The following is a 23,043-nucleotide window of genomic DNA, read 5'->3' on the forward strand; positions in this document are numbered from 1 at the left end:
GCCATAATGGTATATCCAAATTACTTTTTTAAACATGTCTCTAAAATCCAGAGAGTTCACTATGTGTCATGCTCTGTTTGAGGGAAGAGATTCTTCACCTTAATAAATCTCAGTATGCACCACATTGACTCTATAGAAATTCCACTGAGATGGAAGGACCCTGAATTTTTGCCAAAGTTATTTCCCACTATCTGACATTCAAATATCTTGCCAATATATGTAGAGCCTTTATTAATTTAATGGTCTAGCATGATGACTTGTGCAAGGGAAATCTGATAGAGGTGTGGGTGGACTAAATTATGACTCAGCGCTGGAGAGTTGATATACTGTTGTGATGGTTAATTTTAATGTGTCAATTTGGCTAGGTCACAGTACCTACATATTTGGTCAAACATTATTTTAGATATTTCTTTGAAGGTATTTGTTAGATAAGATTAACATTTCAGTCAGTAGACTGAGTAAAGCAGATTTCCCTCCATAATGTGTATGGGCCTCATCCAATCAGTTGAAGGCTTTAATAGAAAAAAACTAACTTCTCTCTTTTTTTTTTTTTTTAAGATTTTATTTATTTATTTGACAGAGAGAGATCACAAGTAGGCAGAGAGACAGGCAGAGAGAGAGAGAGGAGGAGGAAGCAGGCTCCCCACTGAGCAGAGAGCCTGATGCGGGACTCAATCCCAGGACCCTGAGATCATGACCTGAGCCGAAGGCAGCGGCTTAACCCACTGAGCCACCCAGGCACCCAAAACTAACTTCTCTTGAAGAAGAGAAAATTTTTATGTCATCAGACTGCCATTAGGCTTGAACTCCAGCATTAATTCTTATCTGGTTTTCCAGCCTGCATGTCTATCCTGCAGATTTTTGACTTGCCAGCTTCCACAATTGCATGATCCGATTCTTTTCTTCTTTGAAAAGATTTTATTTGAGAGAGAGAGCGAGAGAATGAGTGGGGAGAGAGAGGAAGAAGGAGAAGCAAGCAGGGAGCCCAGTGTGGGTCTTGATCCCAGGACTCTGGGATCATGAACTGAGCTGAAGGTAGACACTTAACTGACTAAGCCACCCAGGTGCCCCAACATCCAATTCTTTAAATCTCTTTTACTCTTTGTCTGCCTTCTGTTTCTTTGTGTGTGTGTACATATATGTTACACACATATATGCATGTATGTACAGCAGACATGTATGCATACACGTGTATCTGTGTGTACCACTTAGGGGTTTGTGCGTGTACACACACACACAGACACACAGATATGTATATGTGTGTATAAATCCCTAAGTGGTTCTGTTTCTCTGGAGAGCCCAGATGCACACAGCTCCTGAGTTAGAACAGTGAAGGTGTATTGCTGGCCTGAAAACACAGTATTTCTGGTGGTCTTTACTAAAAGATATCTAGAAAAAATTTTTTCCAGGTCAGTAGTTTTTATGGCACATACCAGAGGATGTGTTAATTTTCTCAAGCAACAAAATCACATCTGGAATGCAATTAGGATTACCACCTGATTAAATTTATGATAATCATTTAAGATCCGTCTGTTTCCTGCATAAGCCAAATAAGTGACTGGAACAAGATATGTTGGAAACCACCACTCATCGTTCAAGTCCCTGTGTCATAAATATCTGCAATATGTACAGGATTGTGGCATTACTTTTAATACGGGTAGAGGCAGTTCTCCTACAAAGGCTTCCAGTTGGCCTTTGCCACCATAATAATCCTTACCCCACACGTCAGAGAACTATTATGGGGTTCTGTTAGTTGCCAAGTATATCTATTCCAATTATGCATTTGGAACTGGGGAAATAAGATGGGCTGGGAAACCAGTGGGCTCACTGTGAAGGAGCCTTGAGCTAAAATTCCATTGATCACCTGACCTCCATAAGCCCTGACTACAACTGATGGACCACAGTGACAGTAATTCCTAAAAAGTATGATTATTTCTTTTTCCTGGATGCAGCTACCTTGGTAAATGGCCAGTTTCATTTGGAGGATAGGAGAAAAGTTAACAGTATTTATTTGGAAAAGCTCTAACATTATGTTCATTATGCTTGGATGTCTGGCATTTGACCTTGGATTGAGATAAGGGCAGAGAGATGTGTGGCACTATTTATTTTTTTTTAAGATTTTATTTATTTGACAGAGAGATCACAAGTAGGCAGAAAGGCAGGCAGAGAGAAAGAGAGAGAGAGAGAGAGAGAGAGGAGGAAGCAGGCTCTCCACTGAGCAGAGAGCCTGATGTGGGACTTGATCCCAGAACCCTGAGATCATGACCTGAGCTGAAGGCAGAGGCTTAACCCACTGAGCCACCCAGGTGCCCCTGTGTGGCACTATTTAAAGTCTAAAGTTCCCCTGTAGGCCCCCAGAGCCCATTTATGAAGTAACTGACTGGATAGCCTATCTTGACTATGTAATGAGCGAACAGAGGGGCATAAATGCCCTTGCAAGGAACTTCTGCCTTGAGCTCTCCCAAAGTAAATATTCACATAGATCTTAGTGGCTCAACCTGGAAATAAATTGCAGTCTGCATGTGGATAAGGACACTGGGGAGCTTGCACCTAAATAATTCTGACTCCCTAATTGCTTACCTACTTTTCTTTCTCTTAGTGAGCCACATTCTTTGGTTCTATTTATTTTTTTAAGTAGGCTCCACAATGTGGGGCTTGAACTCCCGACCCTGAGATCAAGATGTGAGCTGAGATCATTGAGTCAGATGCTTAACTGAGTCACCCAGGTACCCTCCCTTTTGTTTTTAAATGAAAGCATTACATAGATATGCTCTGTGGAGTCTTGTCAGTCCTTTGGACTGATGGAATCTTTGCACATGTTAACTCTCTTTTGTCTCATGACCTTCAGTTAGGTGTATAAAATATGAATTTGTGAATTAATTCCTATTATATATGTTTGGTAGCAGTAAGTGGACTTGGCAATCCAAAATCATGTACACTCCTTAGAGATGCCCAAACTTCATTTACCAATAGATCAGTGAGTTCAAAGTCCTCATTTCATATATTTATCCATTCATAAAGTATTCATATAAATTAAGTAAAAAGAACATGCCCAAATTCTTCAAAAGAAACCTTCATACAGGAGTATGGAATATAGCCCAATCCATAGCCCAATCACATCAAAACATAAAATATTTGGCCTGCTTTTTCTAAGAAGCAGCTTATATGTGAACAACTGTTAGCAAAAATTCATTTAGACTTTCTTCAAAGCATTCAAAGTATCTTCTATAAGGATATGGCTGTACTTATCTCCCTTTCTTTAGAAGGATTTTATTTATTTGACAGAGAGCATGAGCAGGGAGAGGAGTAGGGAGAGGGAGAGGAAGAAGCAGGCTCCCTGCTGAGCAAGGACACTCCCCACCCACATGTGGGGCTTGATCCCAGGACTCTGGGATCATGACCTGAGTCAAAGGCAGACACACCTAACCAACTGAGCCACGTAGGCGCTCCCTTATCTCCATATCTTGATTTTTCTCTGCACCTTAGTTCATGGAACATCAGGGAAATGACCCTGCATAGGATCTTTCAAAAATAGACTTGTTTCCTCTACATTATCCAGTAGGTCTTTTGGGGCTGTTTTTGTTTTTTTTGTAAAATTGTGAAGAATGCATTTTCATAGCTAAGCTAACCAAGTTGATAAATATAATTTACTACCAAAAAATGAGAAAGAAAATAGCATACGAACAATTCATTGAGTTGTTCTTTATGTATGTAATTGCAAACAAAAACTATATCCGATCTTCAACTGTGTTTTAGGATCATTTTTCTTTTCATGTCGAGTATCTACTAGTAGTCACCACACTTTCTCATTGACTCTGAACCCAAATCATACCATTATTTTATAATATAGATACTCAGAGATTATTTTCCTTTTCTTTTAATCAATCCAATTTAATTTTTAAAATGTAACCATTTAGTGGTTCAGGAGTCTGAGAAGGCTTTAGCTGAGCAGTTCTTGCTTGGGGTCTTTCAGATGGTTCCAGTTGGGTGTTAGAAAGGGATACAGTCATCTGAAGACTTGATTAGGTGACCTACGTGGCTCATTCATTTAGTTGACAGATGGTACTGGATGATGGCTGGGAGCTTAGCTGGGGCTATTACCCAGGTACCTACATGTAGACTCTAGCATTATATCAGTATGGTCAGACTTCTTCCTAGAAGCAGCTTTCCCCAAGTTAGAGTTCCAAGCTACATCCATTCCCTTTTTAAAACTTCCCTTTAGCATAATTTTTTTGATGTTGTATAAGGAATGAGCTATGGCTAGTCATTCTTATGATCAATTTTTTTGTTGTTGTTAAAGAGAGCATGTGTATTGGGGGTTGTGGGGAAGGTTTGAGGGAGAGGGAGAGGGAAATTCCAAGCAGGCTTCTGAGGATGGACCCTGATGTGGGGCTTGATCTCACGACCGTGAGACCATGGCCTAAGCTCAACTGACTGAGCCACCCAGGCACCCCTTATGATAATTTCATTTAAAGAGTTCCGATCCAATATGAATTCCATGGTGTTGTGTATGATTTGAACTATGACCATAAGCTTTTCCATATTCATCATTTTTATACATCCAGCAAGATATAGGCCATAGGCAAATGCTATTACCCCCTGTTCCTTTACTATTCTTGGAGGTTTTTTCTCCAGTTAGAACTCTCTAATGCAAAGAAGCATGCTAGGAGCCTTCCTTTCCTTAATATGACTTTTGGATTTCAAATATGGCAGTTTTGTGGCTAGAGACAACCTCACATTTATTACATTTGTTTGGTATTGTATTACAGTTTGGGCTGTGGCTAAAAGCCTTTGTACATACATTATAATTGGATTCTCAGTTTTCATATTTGTAGAGTTTCCCTTTAGCATGAACTGTCTGCTTGGAACCATCACCATATCACTAATATTCAGTTGTTTTCCTTCAGAGTGAATTATATCATGCTGTGAAAGTTCTGAGTTGTTTGGTAGTATCTACCAAAGCTGACCAAACATACATATGCTCCAGGACCCAGCAATTTCATTCCTAGTGTATACACAAGAGAAGTGAATGCATGTACACCAAATGATAAGTATGTTCACAGAAGCATTATTTATTATGACCCTAAGCTGTAAACAATGAAAAAGTCCATCAACAGTAGATTGGATAAACTGTAATTTAATCATATGATGGAATTCAATATAGAATAGAAATAAATGAACTTCTGCTGCATGCACTAATGATGGGTTTTACAAACATAATGATGAATGAAACAAGCCATATATAAAAGAATACATGATGTATAATCCAATTTATATAAAGGTTCATAATATGCAAAACCTAATTTCTGTTATAAGTCAGAACTGTGGTAAATTTTGAGGAGGTAACAACTAATTTTTATTTCATATTTGCAATGAGAAATACATACTTCCTTTCTTTTAAACCACTCTTATGAACATTCATACTTCTTTTCTTTTAAAAACACTTCCGCTCACAGTGTGGTCCATGGACCACTGGTCAGTTGCTTATTACTGGGTCACAACATGGTATGTAAGGAAATTGAAAACAAGTGATTTTAAATGTTTGTAGAAACTTGAGAAAGGAAGTTTATGCCTGCTGAATCTAATAATAAAAAAATTTAGGGTTGTATTTTCAATGACTACTATTTGTCTAGTCATTCTTTGTATGTTATATAGGTTCACAAACAGTAGGTAAATTTGTGGCATAATACCTTAAACTGTTGAATATTATATTTGCAAGCTACATCATGTACAGTGTTTACTAGGACTTCAAAAGTTTTTACCAAAAAAGTCATATCCTTTACTGAATTCCCATGGTTTCTACCTTGTGGGTTTTTTGATGTACAATGAGGTTTGACTTACAACTGAAGAACTTCCCACATTCTTTACATTCATATGGTTTCTCTCCTGTGTGAGTCTTCTGGTGGCGAATGAGGTTTGATTTCCTACTAAAGGCTTTCCCACACTGAGGACATCCATTGGATTTCTCTCCTGTATGTATTCTCTGATGAACAGTGAGGATTGCCTTCTGGCGGAAGGACTTCCCACATTCATTACAAATATAGGGTTTTTCCCCAGTATGAATTCTTTGATGGAGAGTGAGGGTTGTCTTTTGGCAGAAGGACTTTCCACATTCACTGCATATATAGGGTTTCTCTCCTGTGTGAGTTCTTTGATGTACAGTGAGGGTTGTCTTCTGGATAAATGCCTTCCCACATTCATTACATTGATACGGTTTCTCTCCTGTGTGAGTTCTCTGATGATCAATGAGGTATGACTTCTTTCTAAAAGCACTTCCACACTGAGTACATTCATAGGCTTTCTCCCCTGTATGTGTTTTGTGATGTCTAGTGAGAGTTGCCTTCTGGCGGAAGGACTTCCCACAATCCATACAAATGTAGGGCTTCCCTTCTATATGTGTTTTCTCATGAAGAGTGAGGGCTGTCTTTTGACGGAAAGCTTTTCCACATTGATTGCAGACATAAGGTTTCTCACCTGTGTGAATTCGTTGATGTTCAATGAGATATGACTTCCTTCTAAAGCTATTTCCACAATAAGGACACTGAAAGGGTTTCTCTTCTGTTTGAGATCTCTGATGCACGATAAAAATAGACTTCCTGCAGAGGAACTTACCGTATTTGCTGTATCCATGGGTTTTCTTCTCAATAAGAGTTTGTGAATGGGCATTGAGATTTGACTTTTCGATTAAGGCTATTCCATCTTTATTGTATTCATAGGGTTTTTCTCCTCTGTGAGCTCTAGTATGTGTAAATAACATTCCTTTCATAAGGAAGGATTTTTCACATTCATTATGATCTAATGATTGCTCAGGAGTTTGAGTCTTCTGATGTTGAATAAGCTCTTGTTTACCACTCAGACTCCTTTCTGTTTGTTTACAGAGATTCACTGTAGTATGAATTTTCTCATTTTTAGTATTGAGGAATGATTTCTCCCATCCATTACTCTCAGCAAACTTCTCTCTTACAGGGCTTATATTTCTACTGACTAATTCCGAAATATTTTTTAAAACCTTTCCATCAGGCTTATATTCACGTAGTATTGTTTTTGACATAATACGGTTCTTGCCTACAGGAAACGTTTTCCCAAAAATATTACTTCTTTCCTTAATTAATCTTTTATGGTTGATGAATATGACTGATCGAGAGTGCCTGTCTTGGTATTCTTTGAACTTCACTAAAGCATCGTCAGCTTTTCCATCTTCTTCTAGAAGAGAATAACAACACTGTAAGTTTTCACATAAATATTTTGGATCGGATGTATATACAAACAACCCATTGTGCAACTGTCTGCCTCACTATCGTGATCTACACAAAGGCCAAAATAAATTACCTCTTGGTAGGGAAAATTCTTATGATACAAACACAAAGCCTGCTACACAGTTAAAATGAGGGAAAAATGGCACAAGAAAAGAACACTTATACCTTGGCATATTGTTAATATAAGCTACCTTGAGCAGGTATAATAAACACAAGGACAAGTAAACAGAAGACAAAGGATGATGAAAGTGGGATTGTTCTTGGAATGGGCAGATTCAGAAATAAGGGAGTGAGCTTATTAAGGGTACTAACCAGTAAGCAAGGAAAATGTTCAGGTAGAAATGAAAGCCTAAATATTATTCCCTCATGCCTAAATATGTGTTATAAAATACTTTCACTTGTTTCTTCCTCACTTGCATGTATCCCATCCATGGCAAATGAACTTTCTCAAGCACTCATTTCCTAGTGTTGAGAGAAACACTGTTTATAGCCTAGGCCCTAACTTTCCACACAACTTAAATTCTCCGGAAAGGGAAGACTTTGAGAAACCTCTTTCCATTAGGAATTGTAAAATAAACCAGAGAACAAAGTATACTTAAAACATGAATATAATCATTGTTGTATTCTGACTGCTGGTACCATCAATTTTTTCTTCCAGAAATGGTCAGTAACTAAATTCTCCTGACCATCAATTCTAACTTTTCCTCCTTTTATTTGCTGAATTACTCTTTCAATTTTCAGGAATGATGGGTTTACATTTTCCTCCCAATGCAGTAACATAACTTAACTCCATTATTCCCTACAGGGGATGTGAAGGCCTAGATTCCGCAACCATGTGCTTACAGCACTAATTGATTCTTTATTTTTCTTTCTTTTTTTAAAACTATATTATTTTTCTTATAATTTTTGGCTATATCTTATTATTGTTACCTTACCACCACCCATGTCTAGTAGGGTAATTTTAAATACGGATTGATGAATCCATATATATTGTAAATAAGACACAAGTGTCATTGACTTGTGTCTTATTTACCATAGCCCTTAACTGGTAACTGCCCGAGTATTCATCAAAAGGTAAATGGTAATACTGTGTCATGTATATATACAATACAATACTACTCACCAATAAAAAAAAATCTGATACACAGTGGAAAGAGATGAATCTCATTTTTCAGAGTGAAAGCTTTATGCAAAAGAGTATATATTATACAATTCCACTTACGTGCAGTTCTAGTACACACTAAAACTAATCTGTATTAGTAACTAGAGTTACATCATCTTTCTAAGACCCACAACCACCTTCAGAGACATTCTACTATTGATTTATCCAAAAGCCTTCATATATTATTTGCATCCTTTAATGTACAATTTATCTGAAATTAGATTATAATTATAGCCTGGACCATCCATTTCAAGAACTCTTTCAACAATCTGCTATTTTAGTATGAATATTATATGTAAAATGCTTATTTGATAATATTGCCTTCCCAACTAAAAGTTAAGCTCTTGGATGTCAATATTTTATTGACTATCTTCTGAGTATACATTAACACCTGTTTATCTGAGATAAAGGAATGTGATCGTAGCATGTATATTTAAAAGAACTTATCATTAAATGATTTCTGAATGGATGAGAAAGATGTTTTCCTTGCATAGTATCAAGAGAGGTAACTGGGGCGCTTGGGTGGCTCAGTTGTTAAGCATCTGCCTTCAGCCCAGCTCATGAGCCCTACATCAGGCTCCCTGCTCAGTGGGAAGCCTGTTTCTCCCTCTCCCACTCCTCCTGCTTGTGTTTCCTCTCTCAGTGTCTCTCTCTGTCAAATAAATAAATAAAATCTTAAAAACAAGAGAGAGGTAACTATTGAATAGTCTCTATTACTACAGTAAGAAAAAGTAAAAGAGAGAACCTTATTTGGGGGAAATGTTAACTGGATGGGGAAAGAAGTTTGATCATAACAGAGGATGCACCTATTCATAATTTTCATATATGAGTAGAATATGAATGCAGCAAAAAAGGAATTGACGTGGCCTGGAGTAGTCCAGGAACATTCATGGAGGAAGCAAAACTTGATCTTTTAACTAAATGATATGTAGTATTGTATAGTGAAGAATATAACCTTGCGCAAATATAACCTGACATTTGCCTTTGGCTTCTGGGAAGTAATCACTAAGCCCTTGGAATAGATATTTGTTTGCCTGGGAGCTTTTGGCCAGCCAGAAAATCACAATGTAATTTAGGGAGGTCTTTGACCCACACCAACAGTGTGATTTAGGGTGGGTGCTTTGGGTCACACAGTATCAGCCTGAACCTCTCAAGGGGCTAGAAGCTGAGATTGGCTACATGTAAAGTTAATCATGCCTAGTCATGGAGCCCCAATATAAACTCTGGACAATGGGCTCAGGGGATGCTTCCCTGGCAATGTTCTGTAGGTATTGTCACACCAGCAAGGTAATGCTGTCCATGATTCCATAGAGAGAGGTCTACTAGAAGCTTCATGTTTGGTACCTTCCTGGACTCTGCACTTTGTGTTTAGCTGATTCTAATCCATATTTTTTCTCCTGTTATAAACCATAACTATTACAGCTTTCAGCAAGTTCCCTTAGTCCTTATAGCATAGTGTTGATATTTGTGCTAGGCTTGGGGACTCCTGAACTTACAGTTGGTATCAGAAGTGAGGGTAGTCTAAGTTGTAGTTGTCTAACTTTGCAAGTGTCTACATGAGTATGTAGCAGCTATCACACAGTGAAAGGTCCAGTTGTGATGAATAAAATCAATTGTATGGAATACACCTGGGAGACTAGAACAAAGAGAGATGAATAGAATTCTCAGTCACAGAGAGAAATAAATTTGGAAATGATCAGATGGGAAATTTTTCTGTCAGAAGGAACTTAAATTTTATATAATAAGTGATATCTTTTTGGTATATTGATAGTATAAATGGAATAACTAGGTAAAAACCATGGCAAATCCAAATAGTAATTACAGCAGTTACTGAAATAATATGCTCTCCTTTTGGAAGAGGTCGGTAGCAAATGAGAATATGAGAATAGATGTAAAGATATTTCAGAGTGAAAAAACACAAATTGTGGAGAGATCATTAAGTATAGCAAAGATGAGTGCATCTGGCTGGCTCAGTTGGTTAAAGCCTCTGCCTTTGTCTTGGGTCAGGATCCCAGGGTCCTGGGATCAAGCCCCACATCAGGCTCTCTGCTCAGCAGGGAGCCTACTTCCTCCTCCCTCTCTGCCTGCCTCTCTGCCTACTTGTGATCTTTCTCTGTGTCAAATAAATAAATAAAATCTTTTTTAAAAAAAGTATAGCAAAGATGATGGAAGCAACCTGATACTAGAAGGGGCTGACTATGGGGAAAAAAGGAAATAGAAAGAAATAAGGATAAGATAAAGACAATGACTATTATTTCTGATAAATCAATAATCAAAAGGATGACACAACCGATTGTTGTATTGCTGTAGGCAGATCAAAATATACACTAGAGTTCAAATGGGAGAAGTGGGCTGAAAAAGCATATTTGAAAGCCATTTACATAAAACAAGAAAACCACACTTGAGAATGGATCAGATTATTATAGTTTACAGGACTTTTTCTAAGAGAGAGAGAATGCACAGACGTGGAAGTGGTCAGGGGGATATGCAGGGGGAGAAGGTGAGAGAATCCCAAGCAGACTGCCCTGAGTACAGAGCCTAATAATACAAGGCTTGACCCCACAACTGGAGACCAAAACCTGAGTGACCAGAGTGGAAACTGAGAGTCGGATGCTTAACTGACTGTACCACCCAGGTCCCCCAACTCATAGGACTTTTATAAAGGCAAGGATTAAAGATGAAGAAAGAGCCTTTAAGGATACCAATGAGAGACCACTGAAATAATTCAACTTATTCAGTAAGTATTTAATTTCCTAGGCAATAAAGAAGGAGGGAGGAAAAGCAATGAAGATGTGAAAAGGCACTTGGGGAAATAGGATTAAAATGAGTTAGTGTTTTTTACCCAAATCAAGGTGGGTAGGCATCAGGTATCTGAGCACTATGCCATGGAATGCAGAAACTTACTGGAAATAAATATATTGGAAAAAAGTGATACTAAAATTATCTTAGGTCCACAGTGTATGAATTTTGAAATCTGATGGCAGATGTCATGGTGAAAATAGGATGTGAGCCTGACTGCAAGAAACAGTTAAGACATTGCACAGGGAAAGGAAGGAAAGAAAATGAAAACTAAGAGGAAGAAATATTAGACAATGTTTTCTCTGTTTTTTTTTTAAAGATTTTATTTATTTATTTGAGAGAGAGACAGTGAGAGAGAGCATGAGCGAGGAGAAGGTCAGAGAAAGAAGCAGACTCCCCGTGGAGCTGGGAGCCCGATGTGGGACTCGATCCCGGGACTCCAGGATCATGACCTGAGCCGAAGGCAGTCGTCCAACCAACGGAGCCACCCAAGCGTCCCTCTCTGTTTTTTTTTTTTTTTTTTAATAGATTTAAGAATACCTAATAAATAGGAAATTAAATGAAAGAAAAAAGAGAAATAACTGAAATGTTAAAGACATGAAAATCAAGAAGAAAGACCTAAACCTAAATCCCAAAATGTGATTCTGGACCTTAGTACATGAGATCCTTATGTGAGAGGCAGGGAAGGGGAGAGGCAGTCCACAAAATCAAACCTTTTGGTTTTGTTCAAAAAAACTCTTTTTGTTAATAACAAAACTCCATTTGTCTTTTTAAGCTGGGTGTCTCATTAGTACTTACAGAATTTTATTTTTTGAAGGTTTATGACATAGGCTAATGTCATGAGAAGATTTTCACTACATTTCCTGAGAGGAGGCAACATATCATGCTTTGTAGGGCCACACATAGGAGCAGCAGGCTTGGTCAGGAGGCAGAAAGGAGAGAGTGGAAAGCCTAGCCAAAGCCTTTTTTGGGACTTGCTTGCATGGGAAAGGCAAAGCAGGATAGGGGAAACAGTCTAAGATTGGCATTTTTGAACAGTATTGGAAGCTATGGGTTTTACAGGGGTGGTCTATAATTGTGTAAGGTACTGGCCCCAGGTGATTTAGGGGCCAGAAAATGTTGCCTTGGTGTGTGACAGTTAGGTAAAGGAGGTAGTTGAGGGTATGGACTTGGGATTGGTTGGTTTTTGTATGAAAGGCGGGCTTACCAACAGACTGCCTACTCTCTCTACAGATTAGCTAGCTCTGGGAGGGGCAATCTCTCCCCAGCCAGCAAGGCCCTCCAAAGTTGTCAAAACATCATAAAATATAAAAGATAAAAAATATGATTAATACAGCAGGTAAAATGCTGGCACATCAGCAGAAATGAAAACACTGGCACCAATCTATAATAGTAATCACTACATCTCTATTCCATAAGAAAAAAGATGTCATGTAAGTCTATTTTTGATAGAGCAGGAAAAAATCATTAATTTTATTAGATCTCCATCCTTGAGTACACATATTTTCAATATTCTGTGTGATGATTAAAGACGTGCATGCATGAAGCACTTCTGTTGCATACCAGAGTATAATATATTTTGTGAAGAGAAGTGCTGGTGTAATAATTTGAGTTGAGAACTGAATACAGGGCCCTCTTCCCCTCCTGCTACATCCAAAAACAGAATGTTCCTGTGAAACTTTTCATAAGCTGAAATGGCATAAAGTGAAGAAGCAATTACCATTAATTTACACAGAAAATTTTTTGAGCATTCCCAGATCCAAAAAAATAACCGTTCCTCAGCTATTCTGACACATCTTGCTAATCAATGTGCAGAATAAAAAAAGACAAAGCACAGATGCTCAAAACTATGGCAGCCTGATGCTGATGAGATGCTGAGTGTAGTTCTGGGGGAGGAGCTTAACTAGGCCTCTACAGCTCTCAGCAAAACAAACAAAGTGCTATTTTTGCTTTTCACCTTGTTTTATTAAAGCAAAGAATCCTCTTCAGATTTTTTTGGTTAGTGAAGACAGGTACTAATGGAGATCTTTACGAAAACCAAAGTGGCATAACATGAACTTTCAAAAAGCAGGGAATATCTGTATCTACTTTTTATGGAAGAGCATTTATTTGAGAGTATAACTGATTATTATTCAGACATGGGTATCTAGTAGACATTTTTATTAAGATTTTATTTATTTATTTGACAGAGATAGAGATCACAAGTGGGCAGAGAGGCAGGCGGGGGGGGGGGCAGGCTCCCCGCTGAGCAGAGAGCCCGATGCAGGGCTCGATCTCAGGACCCTGAGATCATGACCTGAGCTGAAGGCAGAGGCTTTAACCCACTGAACCACCCAGGTGCCTCTAGACATTTTTTTTTTAAAGATGTTGTTTATTTGTCAGCAAGCACAAGCTGGGGGAACAGCAGACAGAGGAAGAAGCAGGCTCCCCACTGAGCAAGGAGCCTGATGCAGGACCCTGGTATCATGACCTAAGCTAAAGGCAGACACTTAACTGACTGAGCCGGGCGTCCCTCTAGTAGACATTTTCTTGAACAATGTGAGCATGTTAATTCAAGGAAAACATATGCTAATATTTGTGACCAATGATAAAATCCACGCTTTCAAATAAAGGTCATTTTGTTGGAAAGCTTTTATTTGCTACTGTGAGCTTGTCAGCTTCCCAATTCTTAGACTTTTTTGATGATATTAACAAATGTGGCCTGTGGTATTTTTTAAAATTAATATTGTATATAGAAATATGTTAAAATTTGGAAGATCTTAGATGTCACTGAACTGTTACTTTCCAAATGATTAATACATAATATTACCGAAAATGCATGGGTAAAATACCCATTTAAGTAGACCACTGGATTTTATTTAACAGTGTACAAAAGTTCATTGTTATGATTTCAGGTTCTATATTACAACTAGCTGTTCAGGAACTACCAATTGTTACATTTGGGTGTGGTATTTTTTTTTTAATATTTTATTTATTTGTTTGACAGACAGAGATCACAGGTAGGCAGAGAGGCAGGCAGAGAGAGAGGAAGGGAAGCAGGCCCCCTGCTGAGCAGAGAGCCAGACTCGGGGCTCGATCCCAGGACCCCAGGACCATGACCTGAGCCGAAGGCAGAGGCTTTAACCCACTGAGCCACCCAGGCGCCCCTTGGGTGTAGTATTAATGAAGAATATCTATGACAATCTAAATAGGCTCTTAAATATGTCTCATTCAGGGATGCCTGGGTGGCTCAATTGGTTAAGCATCTCCCTTTGGCTCAGGTCATGATCCCAGGGTTCTAGAATTGAGTCCCGAATTCCATCGGGCTCCTTGCTCAGCAGGGAGCCTGCTTCTCCTTCTGCCTGCCACTCCCACTGCTTGTGTTCACTCTCTATTTTTCTCTTTCATCTCTGAAAAATAAATAAAATATTTAAAAATATATATTTATATTTCAACTCAAACAATTTTTTGCAACAAATTGAATACAGAATCATATGTGAAAGTCAGCTACTTATTAAATAAATTTCAATTATGTAACAATTCCACTTTTGTCACTATTTTTTTTTCTTTTGGGAGATAGTTATTTTTTGTAAAAAATGATTTTAAGTCAACATGTAATAAGTATATTGTTTTAAAATGATAAAAAAAATTTGTTTTAACTTCTTACACATTTCTGGTAAAAGCTGAAAATGGTACAGTAACTTTTAAAAGCTGACAGTTTCTAAAAAAGAGAAATATACACCTTCATAATAAATGAGTGATACCACCTGCTAGGTGTTTACTGAGAAGAAATAAAAACTTGTTCAGAAAAAGATGTTTACAAGAATGTTCACAATAGCTTTATTCATAATGGCCCCAAACTGAAACATTTCAAGTGTCTATGAACTGGAGATGTGTAAACAAACTGGTATATTCATACAACTGAATACTATTCTATAATTAAAAGAAACTACTTAAACTACTGCAAAAACATGTATATATGTCTCACACATTAAGCTGAATTAAAGAAAATAGATATGAAAAAGGTATGGATAGACAAAACTAACCTATGCTGGTAGAAATCACAAGTGTGATTGTCCTAGTGGAAGGGACTGACTTGGAAGAGGCCTGAAGGAACTTAATGGGTTAATGGAAATGTTCTTTATATTGGGTATGACATACATGGGTTTATGCTTCTGTCAGAACTCAAAAGACTTCACACCTAAGATCTCCACATACAGGGGCGCCTGGGTGGCTCAGTGGGTTAAAGCCTGTGCCTTCGGCTCAGGTCATGATCCCAGAGTCCTGGGATTGAGCCCCACATCAGGAGCTCTGCTCAGCGCTGAGCCTGCTTCCCTTCCTCTCTCTCCGCCTGCCTCTCTGTCTACTTGTGATCTCCATCTGTCAAATAATAAAATCTTAAAAAAAAAAATTAAATAACCCAAAATTGGGGTGCCTGGGTGGCTCAGTGGGTTAAAGCCTCTGCCTTCAGCTCGGGTCATGGTCCCAGGGTCCTGGGATCAAGCCCCTCAACGAGCTTTCTCCTCAGTGGGGAGCCTGCTTCCTCCTCTCTGCCTGCTGCTCTGCCTACTTGTGATCTCTGTCTGTCAAATAAATAAATAAAAACCTAATGAATGAATAAATAAATAAATATTTAAAACCCCAAAATAATGGGCACCTGGGTGGCTCAGTGGGTTAAGCCTCTGCCTTTGGCTCAGATCATGATCCTGAGATCGAGTCCTGCATCGGGCTCTCTACTTGGCAGGGAGCCTGCTTCCTCCTCTCTCTCTCTGCCTGCCTCTCTGCCTACTTGTGATTTCTCTCTGTCAAATAAATAAATAAATAAATAAATAAATAAAATCTTAAAAAAATAAAAATAAAAACAATTTAAAAACCCCAAATATAAAATAACAGGTGTTAGTGAGGATGTGGAGAAACCGAAACCCTTAGAAATGTAAAATGTTGTAGCCATTGTGGAAAACAGTATGGTAGTTCCTCAAAACAGTAAACATAGAATTACATACGTTCTAGCATGTATATACATTCTGGGTATATACCAAAAAAGCTGAAAGCAAAGACTCAAGTAGATATTTGTATGCTCATGTTCATAGCAGCATTATTCATAGTAGCCAAAAGGTAGAAGAAACTCAAGTGTCCACTGCATGAGCAACATATGATATATACATGCAGTTGGAATATTTCTCAGCCTTAAAAAGGAAGGAAATTCTGATATACTACAATACGGGTAGACCTTGAAGACATTATGTTAAATGAAAAAAACTAATCACAAAAAAAGGTAAATACCCCATGACTCCACATTTATGAAGTACCTAGACAGATAAATTCATAGAAACAGAAAGAAGAATGGTAGTTGCCAGAGGCTAGGGGGAGAAGGTAATGGGGAGTTATTTTTTTTTTTTAAGATTTTATTTATTTATTTGACAGAGAGAAATCACAAGTAGATGGAGAGGCAGGCAGAGAGAGAGAGAGAGGGAAGCAGGCTCCCTGCTGAGCAGAGCGCCCGATGCGGGACTTGATCCCAGGACCCTGAGATCATGACCTGAGCCGAAGGCAGAGGCTTAACCCACTGAGCCACCCAGGCGCCCCAATGGGGAGTTATTTTTGAATGAGTACAGTTTTAGTCCTACAACATTTAAAGAGTTCTGGAGATGGATGATGGTGATAGTTGCACAATGTAAATGTGCCTAATGCCACTGAACTATATGCTTAAAAATGCTTAAGATATTAAGTTTTATGTTATGTTTATTTTACCACAATTAAAAAAATAGATCCCGCAAAACATTTGAATGTGTCAACTACCTGAGTCCACTGGATTTGCTCTATACAGACTCACCAAGGTCGCTCTGACTTGGAAAAATTCTCTCCACTGTCCACGGTTCTTCTCCTTGTTCTAACTTGCGGATCATCTCGGGCTTAGTCATGTGAAACCCTGGTAGTAAAAAATGAGACTTGGTATAAGCTGCTTGGGCTTCAAAACTACTGAAGGAAGAGAAAGATAGAGCTCTAAGGTAACAGACAAGGTACGCATTAACATCTTACCAAGTTAATACCTTGCACTAGGCAAGTGAGGACCTAATCACACTGTCTGCTAACAAAAAGGGAGTCATCACCTCTGATCTCTGAAATCCAAAGTTCCATATGCTTTAGAAATTCTTGAAAGGAGATGTATGATGTTGAAAGATTCAAGGAATTTTCCTTACCAACAGAGATGAGATGGCAGTAGTTTTCCAACATGACATCCCTGTAGAGGGCCTTCTGTGCGGGATCCAGTTGCTGCCATTCCTCCTGGGTGAAGTCCACAGTCACATCCTTGAATGACACTGATCCCTGTAAGGGCATACTCTAGTTCATCCTAAAGTGATTGGAACTAGTGAGAACTAGATATTGGAGACCATGTTCAGTGGTCAGACTAGTTTTCTTATTTTGTGTTTTCTACTGTAGAAATTTCTCTCTGATAATATTTACTTATTATCTCATGCTAAAAATATATAAGATCATACTATTTGCCTTAAATGTGACTGGTTGCCTGGTGGACCAAAATGAATAAAACCCTGGCCTTGCTCATGAAAAGTTACTGGTTACGTGAGAGGCATACATATAAATACATACACTCAACAGGTATTACAGATGAATGACAGAAATATGTACAAGGGAAATGCTATGAAGTGAAGAAAAATTTCATTTTGTATTCCAAGGCTTCACTGAGGACATCAAAATTTTGTCCTCACAATGAATTTGTTTTGTACAGTGTATCTGCTTTTAAAATTCATGGGGAGAAGAAAATTAGTAAATTGAGGAAATAGCAAAAGGCACAGTATGTTAGGAAAGAGTCTTTGTGCTCTAAGAAGAAACATAGATCAAGGTGGGCAATGGGCATGTTTATGGAATAATACTAGAATTTTCCTACAGAGCAGTGGTCTTAAAAATGTACTGAGAACACTCTCAACATATTTATATTTATTTATAAGGCATCAATCAGCATTAAAGGCAATCCACAGAGTTGATGATCTGCTCCTGAATATGATGTTAGTATTTTCCTCCCTTTCAATATATTGTCTTGTACATTCCATTCTAATGCATACCCCACTTTGCTTGTTCTGCTGCTTTGTGGAGTATAAAGAAAGGCTAAATAGCACCTATGTTATCTGATAAAATTTGTACTTCAAAGGCAATACTCTTGAAGAATGGAGAAGGCTTGAGGTGTGTTAAGTGGGAAAGAAAATTAAGTAACCATTGTTGGAGATGTTTCCTAGATTAAGGTGGTATTAGTGGTCTAGAGAGGAGAAAACTGGTTAGTGGATAATGGGTTGCAAAAGAATTGGTCATAAATTGGTTGTAGATTGACAAAAAAGAAGCATAGCTCTTGGGTTACCTGTATAGGCAAGTGGGGAGGTGCTGAGACTAGAAAATGGAAATGGAAAACAGAAGAAAGAATAAGCTGGACCAAGGAGGTAATGAAGTAAACCTTGGAAATGTACTTCAAGTGTCTATGGGACACTCAGGTGGTCCTAACTTTTGGGGATTGGATATATGATTCTGACACTCTGAATGGAAGTCTAGGATGGAGAGAGGTATTTGAGAGTCACTAGAATTAGATCAGTATAACCTTTAGAGTGGATCTGTGCATAGAGAAAAAGAGACAGTGAAGAGAAGAGAACAAATTGGCATCTGGGGAAAATCAGTATTTTTTAAAAAGATTTTATTTATTTATTTGACAGACAGAGATCACAAGTCTATTGTGCAGAGAAGCAGGCAGAGAGAGGGGAGGAAGCAAGCTCCCCACCAAGCAGAGAGCCTGATGCGGGACTCGATCCCAGGACCCTGGGATCATGACCTGAGCTGAAGGCAGAGGCTTTAACCCACTGAGCCACCCAGGCACCCAAAAATCAGTATTTTGAAGATGGGTAGATGAAGAGGAATTTTCTGACAGACATGAAAATAGGGGAAAGTGCCACCTTTGATTCAAAGTAGAATGTTTCAAGAATGGACTAGCATATGCATTTCATTCTGCTGCACCCACATATAAAAAATAAGAAGAAACTAAAAAGATAAGAAAAAAATCTGTAACAGCATTGAAATACTGGAAAGGTTTTCACTGGCTGGCCACCGTTTGTATGAATTGGATAAAATGGACAGGAGGACCACAGAAGTAGAATGCAAAATCATGGTTTTCTGTACAAGCATGCAAACAAATCTCTATCTTGGAAACCTCACACAACAAGACAGCTTACCACAAGCAAATAATGTGATTTACCAACTCTACCTCCCATTGTATCATTGCAAAACCTAGGTTATTGGAGATGATCAAAGCTTTTCCATGTCTGTTCCTTGACTCCTCACAACTTAGATCTCAAATCAGTGTCTAGACAAGATAGGTTCATTAAAGATGGATAGATTCAGTAAAGTAATATATTCCCTTTTAAATCAAAATAATACATTGCTGTTCTAGCAGTACTTTTGTGAGAAGACTAAGGAAGGAGATGATGAGTAATATACCAACTCAATATGTAAACATTAGCTACACCTAGGAGGTACACGTGCAAAGGCTTATGTTTATCTGATTGGAATAAGAAAAACTGGGAAGAGGTCTGCAACTAGGTGGGGAAGGTAAGGAACACAGGATGCAAAATTTAGGGATGTAAAACCCTAAACGCACTCCTCACATTTTATGCTTAGGCCACTTGCTTGCCCTACTGATGACTAGCTTCATGGAAGCAATGGCCAACATCCTGGAAATTTAAGTTAGGGAAGCAAATGTTTATATCACCTGAAAACAACTTATTTCAGAAAGAGAGGAAACATCATCTCACCTGAGGCATGGCTTTGAGATTTGCAAGAGATGAACCTTCTCTTTTGAGCCTTTCTTTTGGAAAAGGGAAGAATCCTGAGAAGGCAGGGATGAGAGGATACAAAGAGCATGTGAAATCACATTTGACTTAGATCTCCCAGAATAATTCCGTTAAATCTGCATCGATTTTCACTGTTGCAGCACTTGCCCACTCTGTGTACCCACACGTATCCAGGGTGGTGATTATTTGAGAAAAAGGGCAAATCCTGTTCCCTCGCCACCAGAAACCTAGTCTCTTCATGAATTAGAATGAATCTGGGCAATCTGTTGTTGGTGGAGAGAGAGAGGTAACATTGTGCTTTTCCCTCTGCAGCTCTACCTTCCATCTCCATGGAAGACAGGTTTGTCATATATTTCCAAATAGTTCTTCATGGACTTTCTACCAATTTACACTGTTAGTATCAGCACAGGAGAATACCTCCCCATACCCTGATGAATGCGGTTAATAATAAATTTTTAATCTCTGCCTAATAGATGTATATTGTAGTTCTAGCTTACACATTTCTTACTATGAGAGAATAAGCTCCTTTTATTTCTTTTCTATTTCTATGATGGCATCTTCTTTTTTTTTTTAAGATTTTATTTATTTATTCGACAGAGAGAGATTACAAGTAGGCAGAGAGGCAGGCAGAGAGAGAGGAGGAAGCAGGCTCCCTGCTGAGCAGAGAGCCCGATGCGGGACTCAATCCCAGGACCCTGAGATCATGACCTGAGCCGAAGGCAGCAGCTTAACCCACTGAGCCACCCAGGCGCCCCTATGATGGCATCTTCTTATAGTATGTTTATTTTTCTCATGTTTTAATTTCCTAATTGATATTATCTTTTTTATTTAGTAAACTAACCCTTTATTTTAAATTAGAAATAATTCTTAGTTGCTTCTATGACTATTAAAGTGTTTTTACCTTGTGAAGCTTTCTTTTTATTATTATTATTTTTAAAGATTTTATTTATTTGACAGAGAGATCACAAGTAGGCAGAGAGGCAGGCAGAGAGAGAGGGGGAAGCAGGCTCCCCGCTGAGCAGAGAGCCAGATATGGGGCTCGATCCCAGTACCCTGGGATCCTGACCCAAGTCAAAGGCAGAGGCTTAACCCACTGAGCCACCCAGGCGCCCCCCCTTGTCCCTTGTGAAGCTTTCTTTGTATGTTTTCTTGTTTAGCAATACTACAAATATATAAGTAATCCATATTTTTTCAATTAATGTGAAATGGCATCCCTATCATATATTACATATCCCTATATGCTTGAGAATATCTGAACTTTAAATTCCTCCACTTTATTTATCTTTATTGATTTACCTGTATCATAGTGATAAGCATAATTATTGAAAATTAACTTACTAATTTACTAATAGCTAATTTAACTATTGAACAACACTTTTTAATAGTACAGGTATGGAACTAGAGAAGAAATTGATCTTTCCTCTCTGTAATGTAGGTTTCCTGGGGAGAGGATGATACCATGCTAAATGAAATCTAAAGTACTGACTGCTACAGTGAATGTTTTAATTAGCAAACTATTTTAACTATTAAAATGAGACTGGCCTTGTGATTAAAAGTATACCAAGTACTTTTTTATTGTTTTAGAATGCCTGAAGAAGCTAATGACCCTGCCATCGATTTCATCCAGAAGCAGGAAACCTCACGCATACATCAGTGTTGAAAGTACTAGTTATGGACAAAAGTTGTTTTTTACTGCTTCCTATTCATGGAGCACTGTTAATTTCAACACATTGGTTTTAGTTTACATAGTGTTTCCCTGTATTGAATCTTACCATCTGGGAAATGAAATCTTACCTCTTCCTTTCCAATACTCATACCTCTATTTGCTAAATTGCTATTGAGGTACAATTTTGGAGGCAGGCTTAATGACCACTCTTCAGATAATCACATCTTAAAAACCCAACTAGACAGTGGTCATGCAGTTTTTCAATCACAAAACCATCACAAATAATAACAGTAGGTTACAAACACATGCACAGTTACAGTCAACCAAACTTACTTCAGAAAACCCCCATCTCACAGTACCCATATGTCATTTACAACCTCAGACAGCACACTGCATATAATTCCAGGCAAAGTCACAAAATCACTTTCGTTTCTTCATAGTCCCCTATAGTATCAAGCAGGACTCACACCTACTCTAAAATTAGACACATAAGGAGGAAATCCGAGGCAGCTACACAACTCCGTCCACTTTTTACACACATTCGGTCCCAACATCTCACAGATAGCAGGCACCCAAAACGCAGCAGGTTGGGCACAAGAGGCCGCCTCAATTCGGGACACAAACGCAGCGCCTGCTGTTTGAGGCCCCGCTCCCAGCGATCGAGCTTCCTCCGCGTCAAAACAGACAAACCCCTCCCCTCGCGGAGCTAGCTTCAGGTCAGACCTGATTGTCACCCTCAGGGTCACGCCCACGGGCCACGCCCGAGGCCCCGCTCGCACGGATCCGAGTGACTGGTTACCGTGGGCTCGGTTCCGGTTCCCTCCTCAGAATTACCAAGCCGGGCTTGAACTCCCTGTTTCCTCCCTGGCCTTTCCTCCGGGACCGGATAGCTAGCCTGGCCTCTCGGTCCGAGCACCGGGTTCCCGCCTCCTCAGGAGCCCCTAGGACCTACCAACCTCACCCCCGGCCAAGGATCAGTCGTCTGCGCCTGCGCACTCCCGCGTGGGCCGGAGCTCCCAGGAGTCCGCGGGGCGGCGCGTTAGTAGCCTAACTGTGCAAACTACCGGCTCTCGGGGCTGTTTGTGTCAACGTCCGCGCTTTTCCAGAGTGGACTACGTTTCTCACAGGTTAGTGAGTTAGTGAACTTCATCCTCTGTTCATTTTCCTCTAGGTTTACGGTCACAGTTTTCCGTGTGGTGAGTTGAAGTGACCCCGGTCCGGGTGCGGGAGGAGCTCCCCGCGGGAGGTCCGGAGTTTCCCAGGTTCGTGCGTTACGAGCAGGTGGAGCAGGAGCGTCAGGCCAGTGTGGAGAAGGTGATTGTGCGTTTGTGT

At 39.1% G+C, this 23,043-nt stretch overlaps 2 protein-coding genes across 26 annotated transcripts in view; one reads left to right on the forward strand and one right to left on the reverse strand.

Moving 5' to 3' along the window:
* Positions 1 to 5,052: 5,052 nt before the first annotated feature.
* ZNF382 (zinc finger protein 382) lies at positions 5,053 to 22,752 on the reverse strand. Of its 19 annotated transcripts, none has more exons than XM_059151506.1 (5): positions 22,668 to 22,752; positions 20,007 to 20,080; positions 17,397 to 17,481; positions 17,030 to 17,125; positions 5,053 to 7,203 (listed from the first exon to the last, which is right to left on the reverse strand). In XM_059151506.1, the coding sequence occupies exons 2-5, from the start codon at positions 20,013 to 20,015 to the stop codon at positions 5,780 to 5,782; spliced, it is 1,614 nt and encodes a 537-aa protein (XP_059007489.1). In that variant the 5' UTR covers positions 20,016 to 20,080; positions 22,668 to 22,752; the 3' UTR covers positions 5,053 to 5,779. The 19 variants fall into 19 exon arrangements, with proteins under 19 accessions (XP_059007489.1, XP_059007481.1, XP_059007476.1 ...); XM_059151498.1 differs by having other exon boundaries at positions 17,397 to 17,523; XM_059151493.1 differs by having other exon boundaries at positions 17,397 to 17,548.
* ZNF529 (zinc finger protein 529) overlaps positions 22,699 to 23,043 on the forward strand; it is a 72,395-nt gene continuing 72,050 nt past the window's right edge. For 4 of the 7 annotated variants that reach the window (XM_059151556.1, XM_059151557.1, XM_059151558.1 and 1 more), the window contains exon 1: positions 22,699 to 22,838. The gene's annotated coding sequence lies outside the window, so the exon portion shown is untranslated. Of the gene's footprint in view, positions 22,839 to 22,904; positions 23,026 to 23,043 lie in introns of those variants that run through there. The other 3 variants (XM_059151554.1, XM_059151559.1, XM_059151555.1) reach the window with 3 other exon arrangements.

The sequence above is a fragment of the Mustela lutreola genome, chromosome 16, assembly GCF_030435805.1.
Source record: "Mustela lutreola isolate mMusLut2 chromosome 16, mMusLut2.pri, whole genome shotgun sequence".
NCBI classification, from domain to species: domain Eukaryota; kingdom Metazoa; phylum Chordata; class Mammalia; order Carnivora; family Mustelidae; genus Mustela; species Mustela lutreola.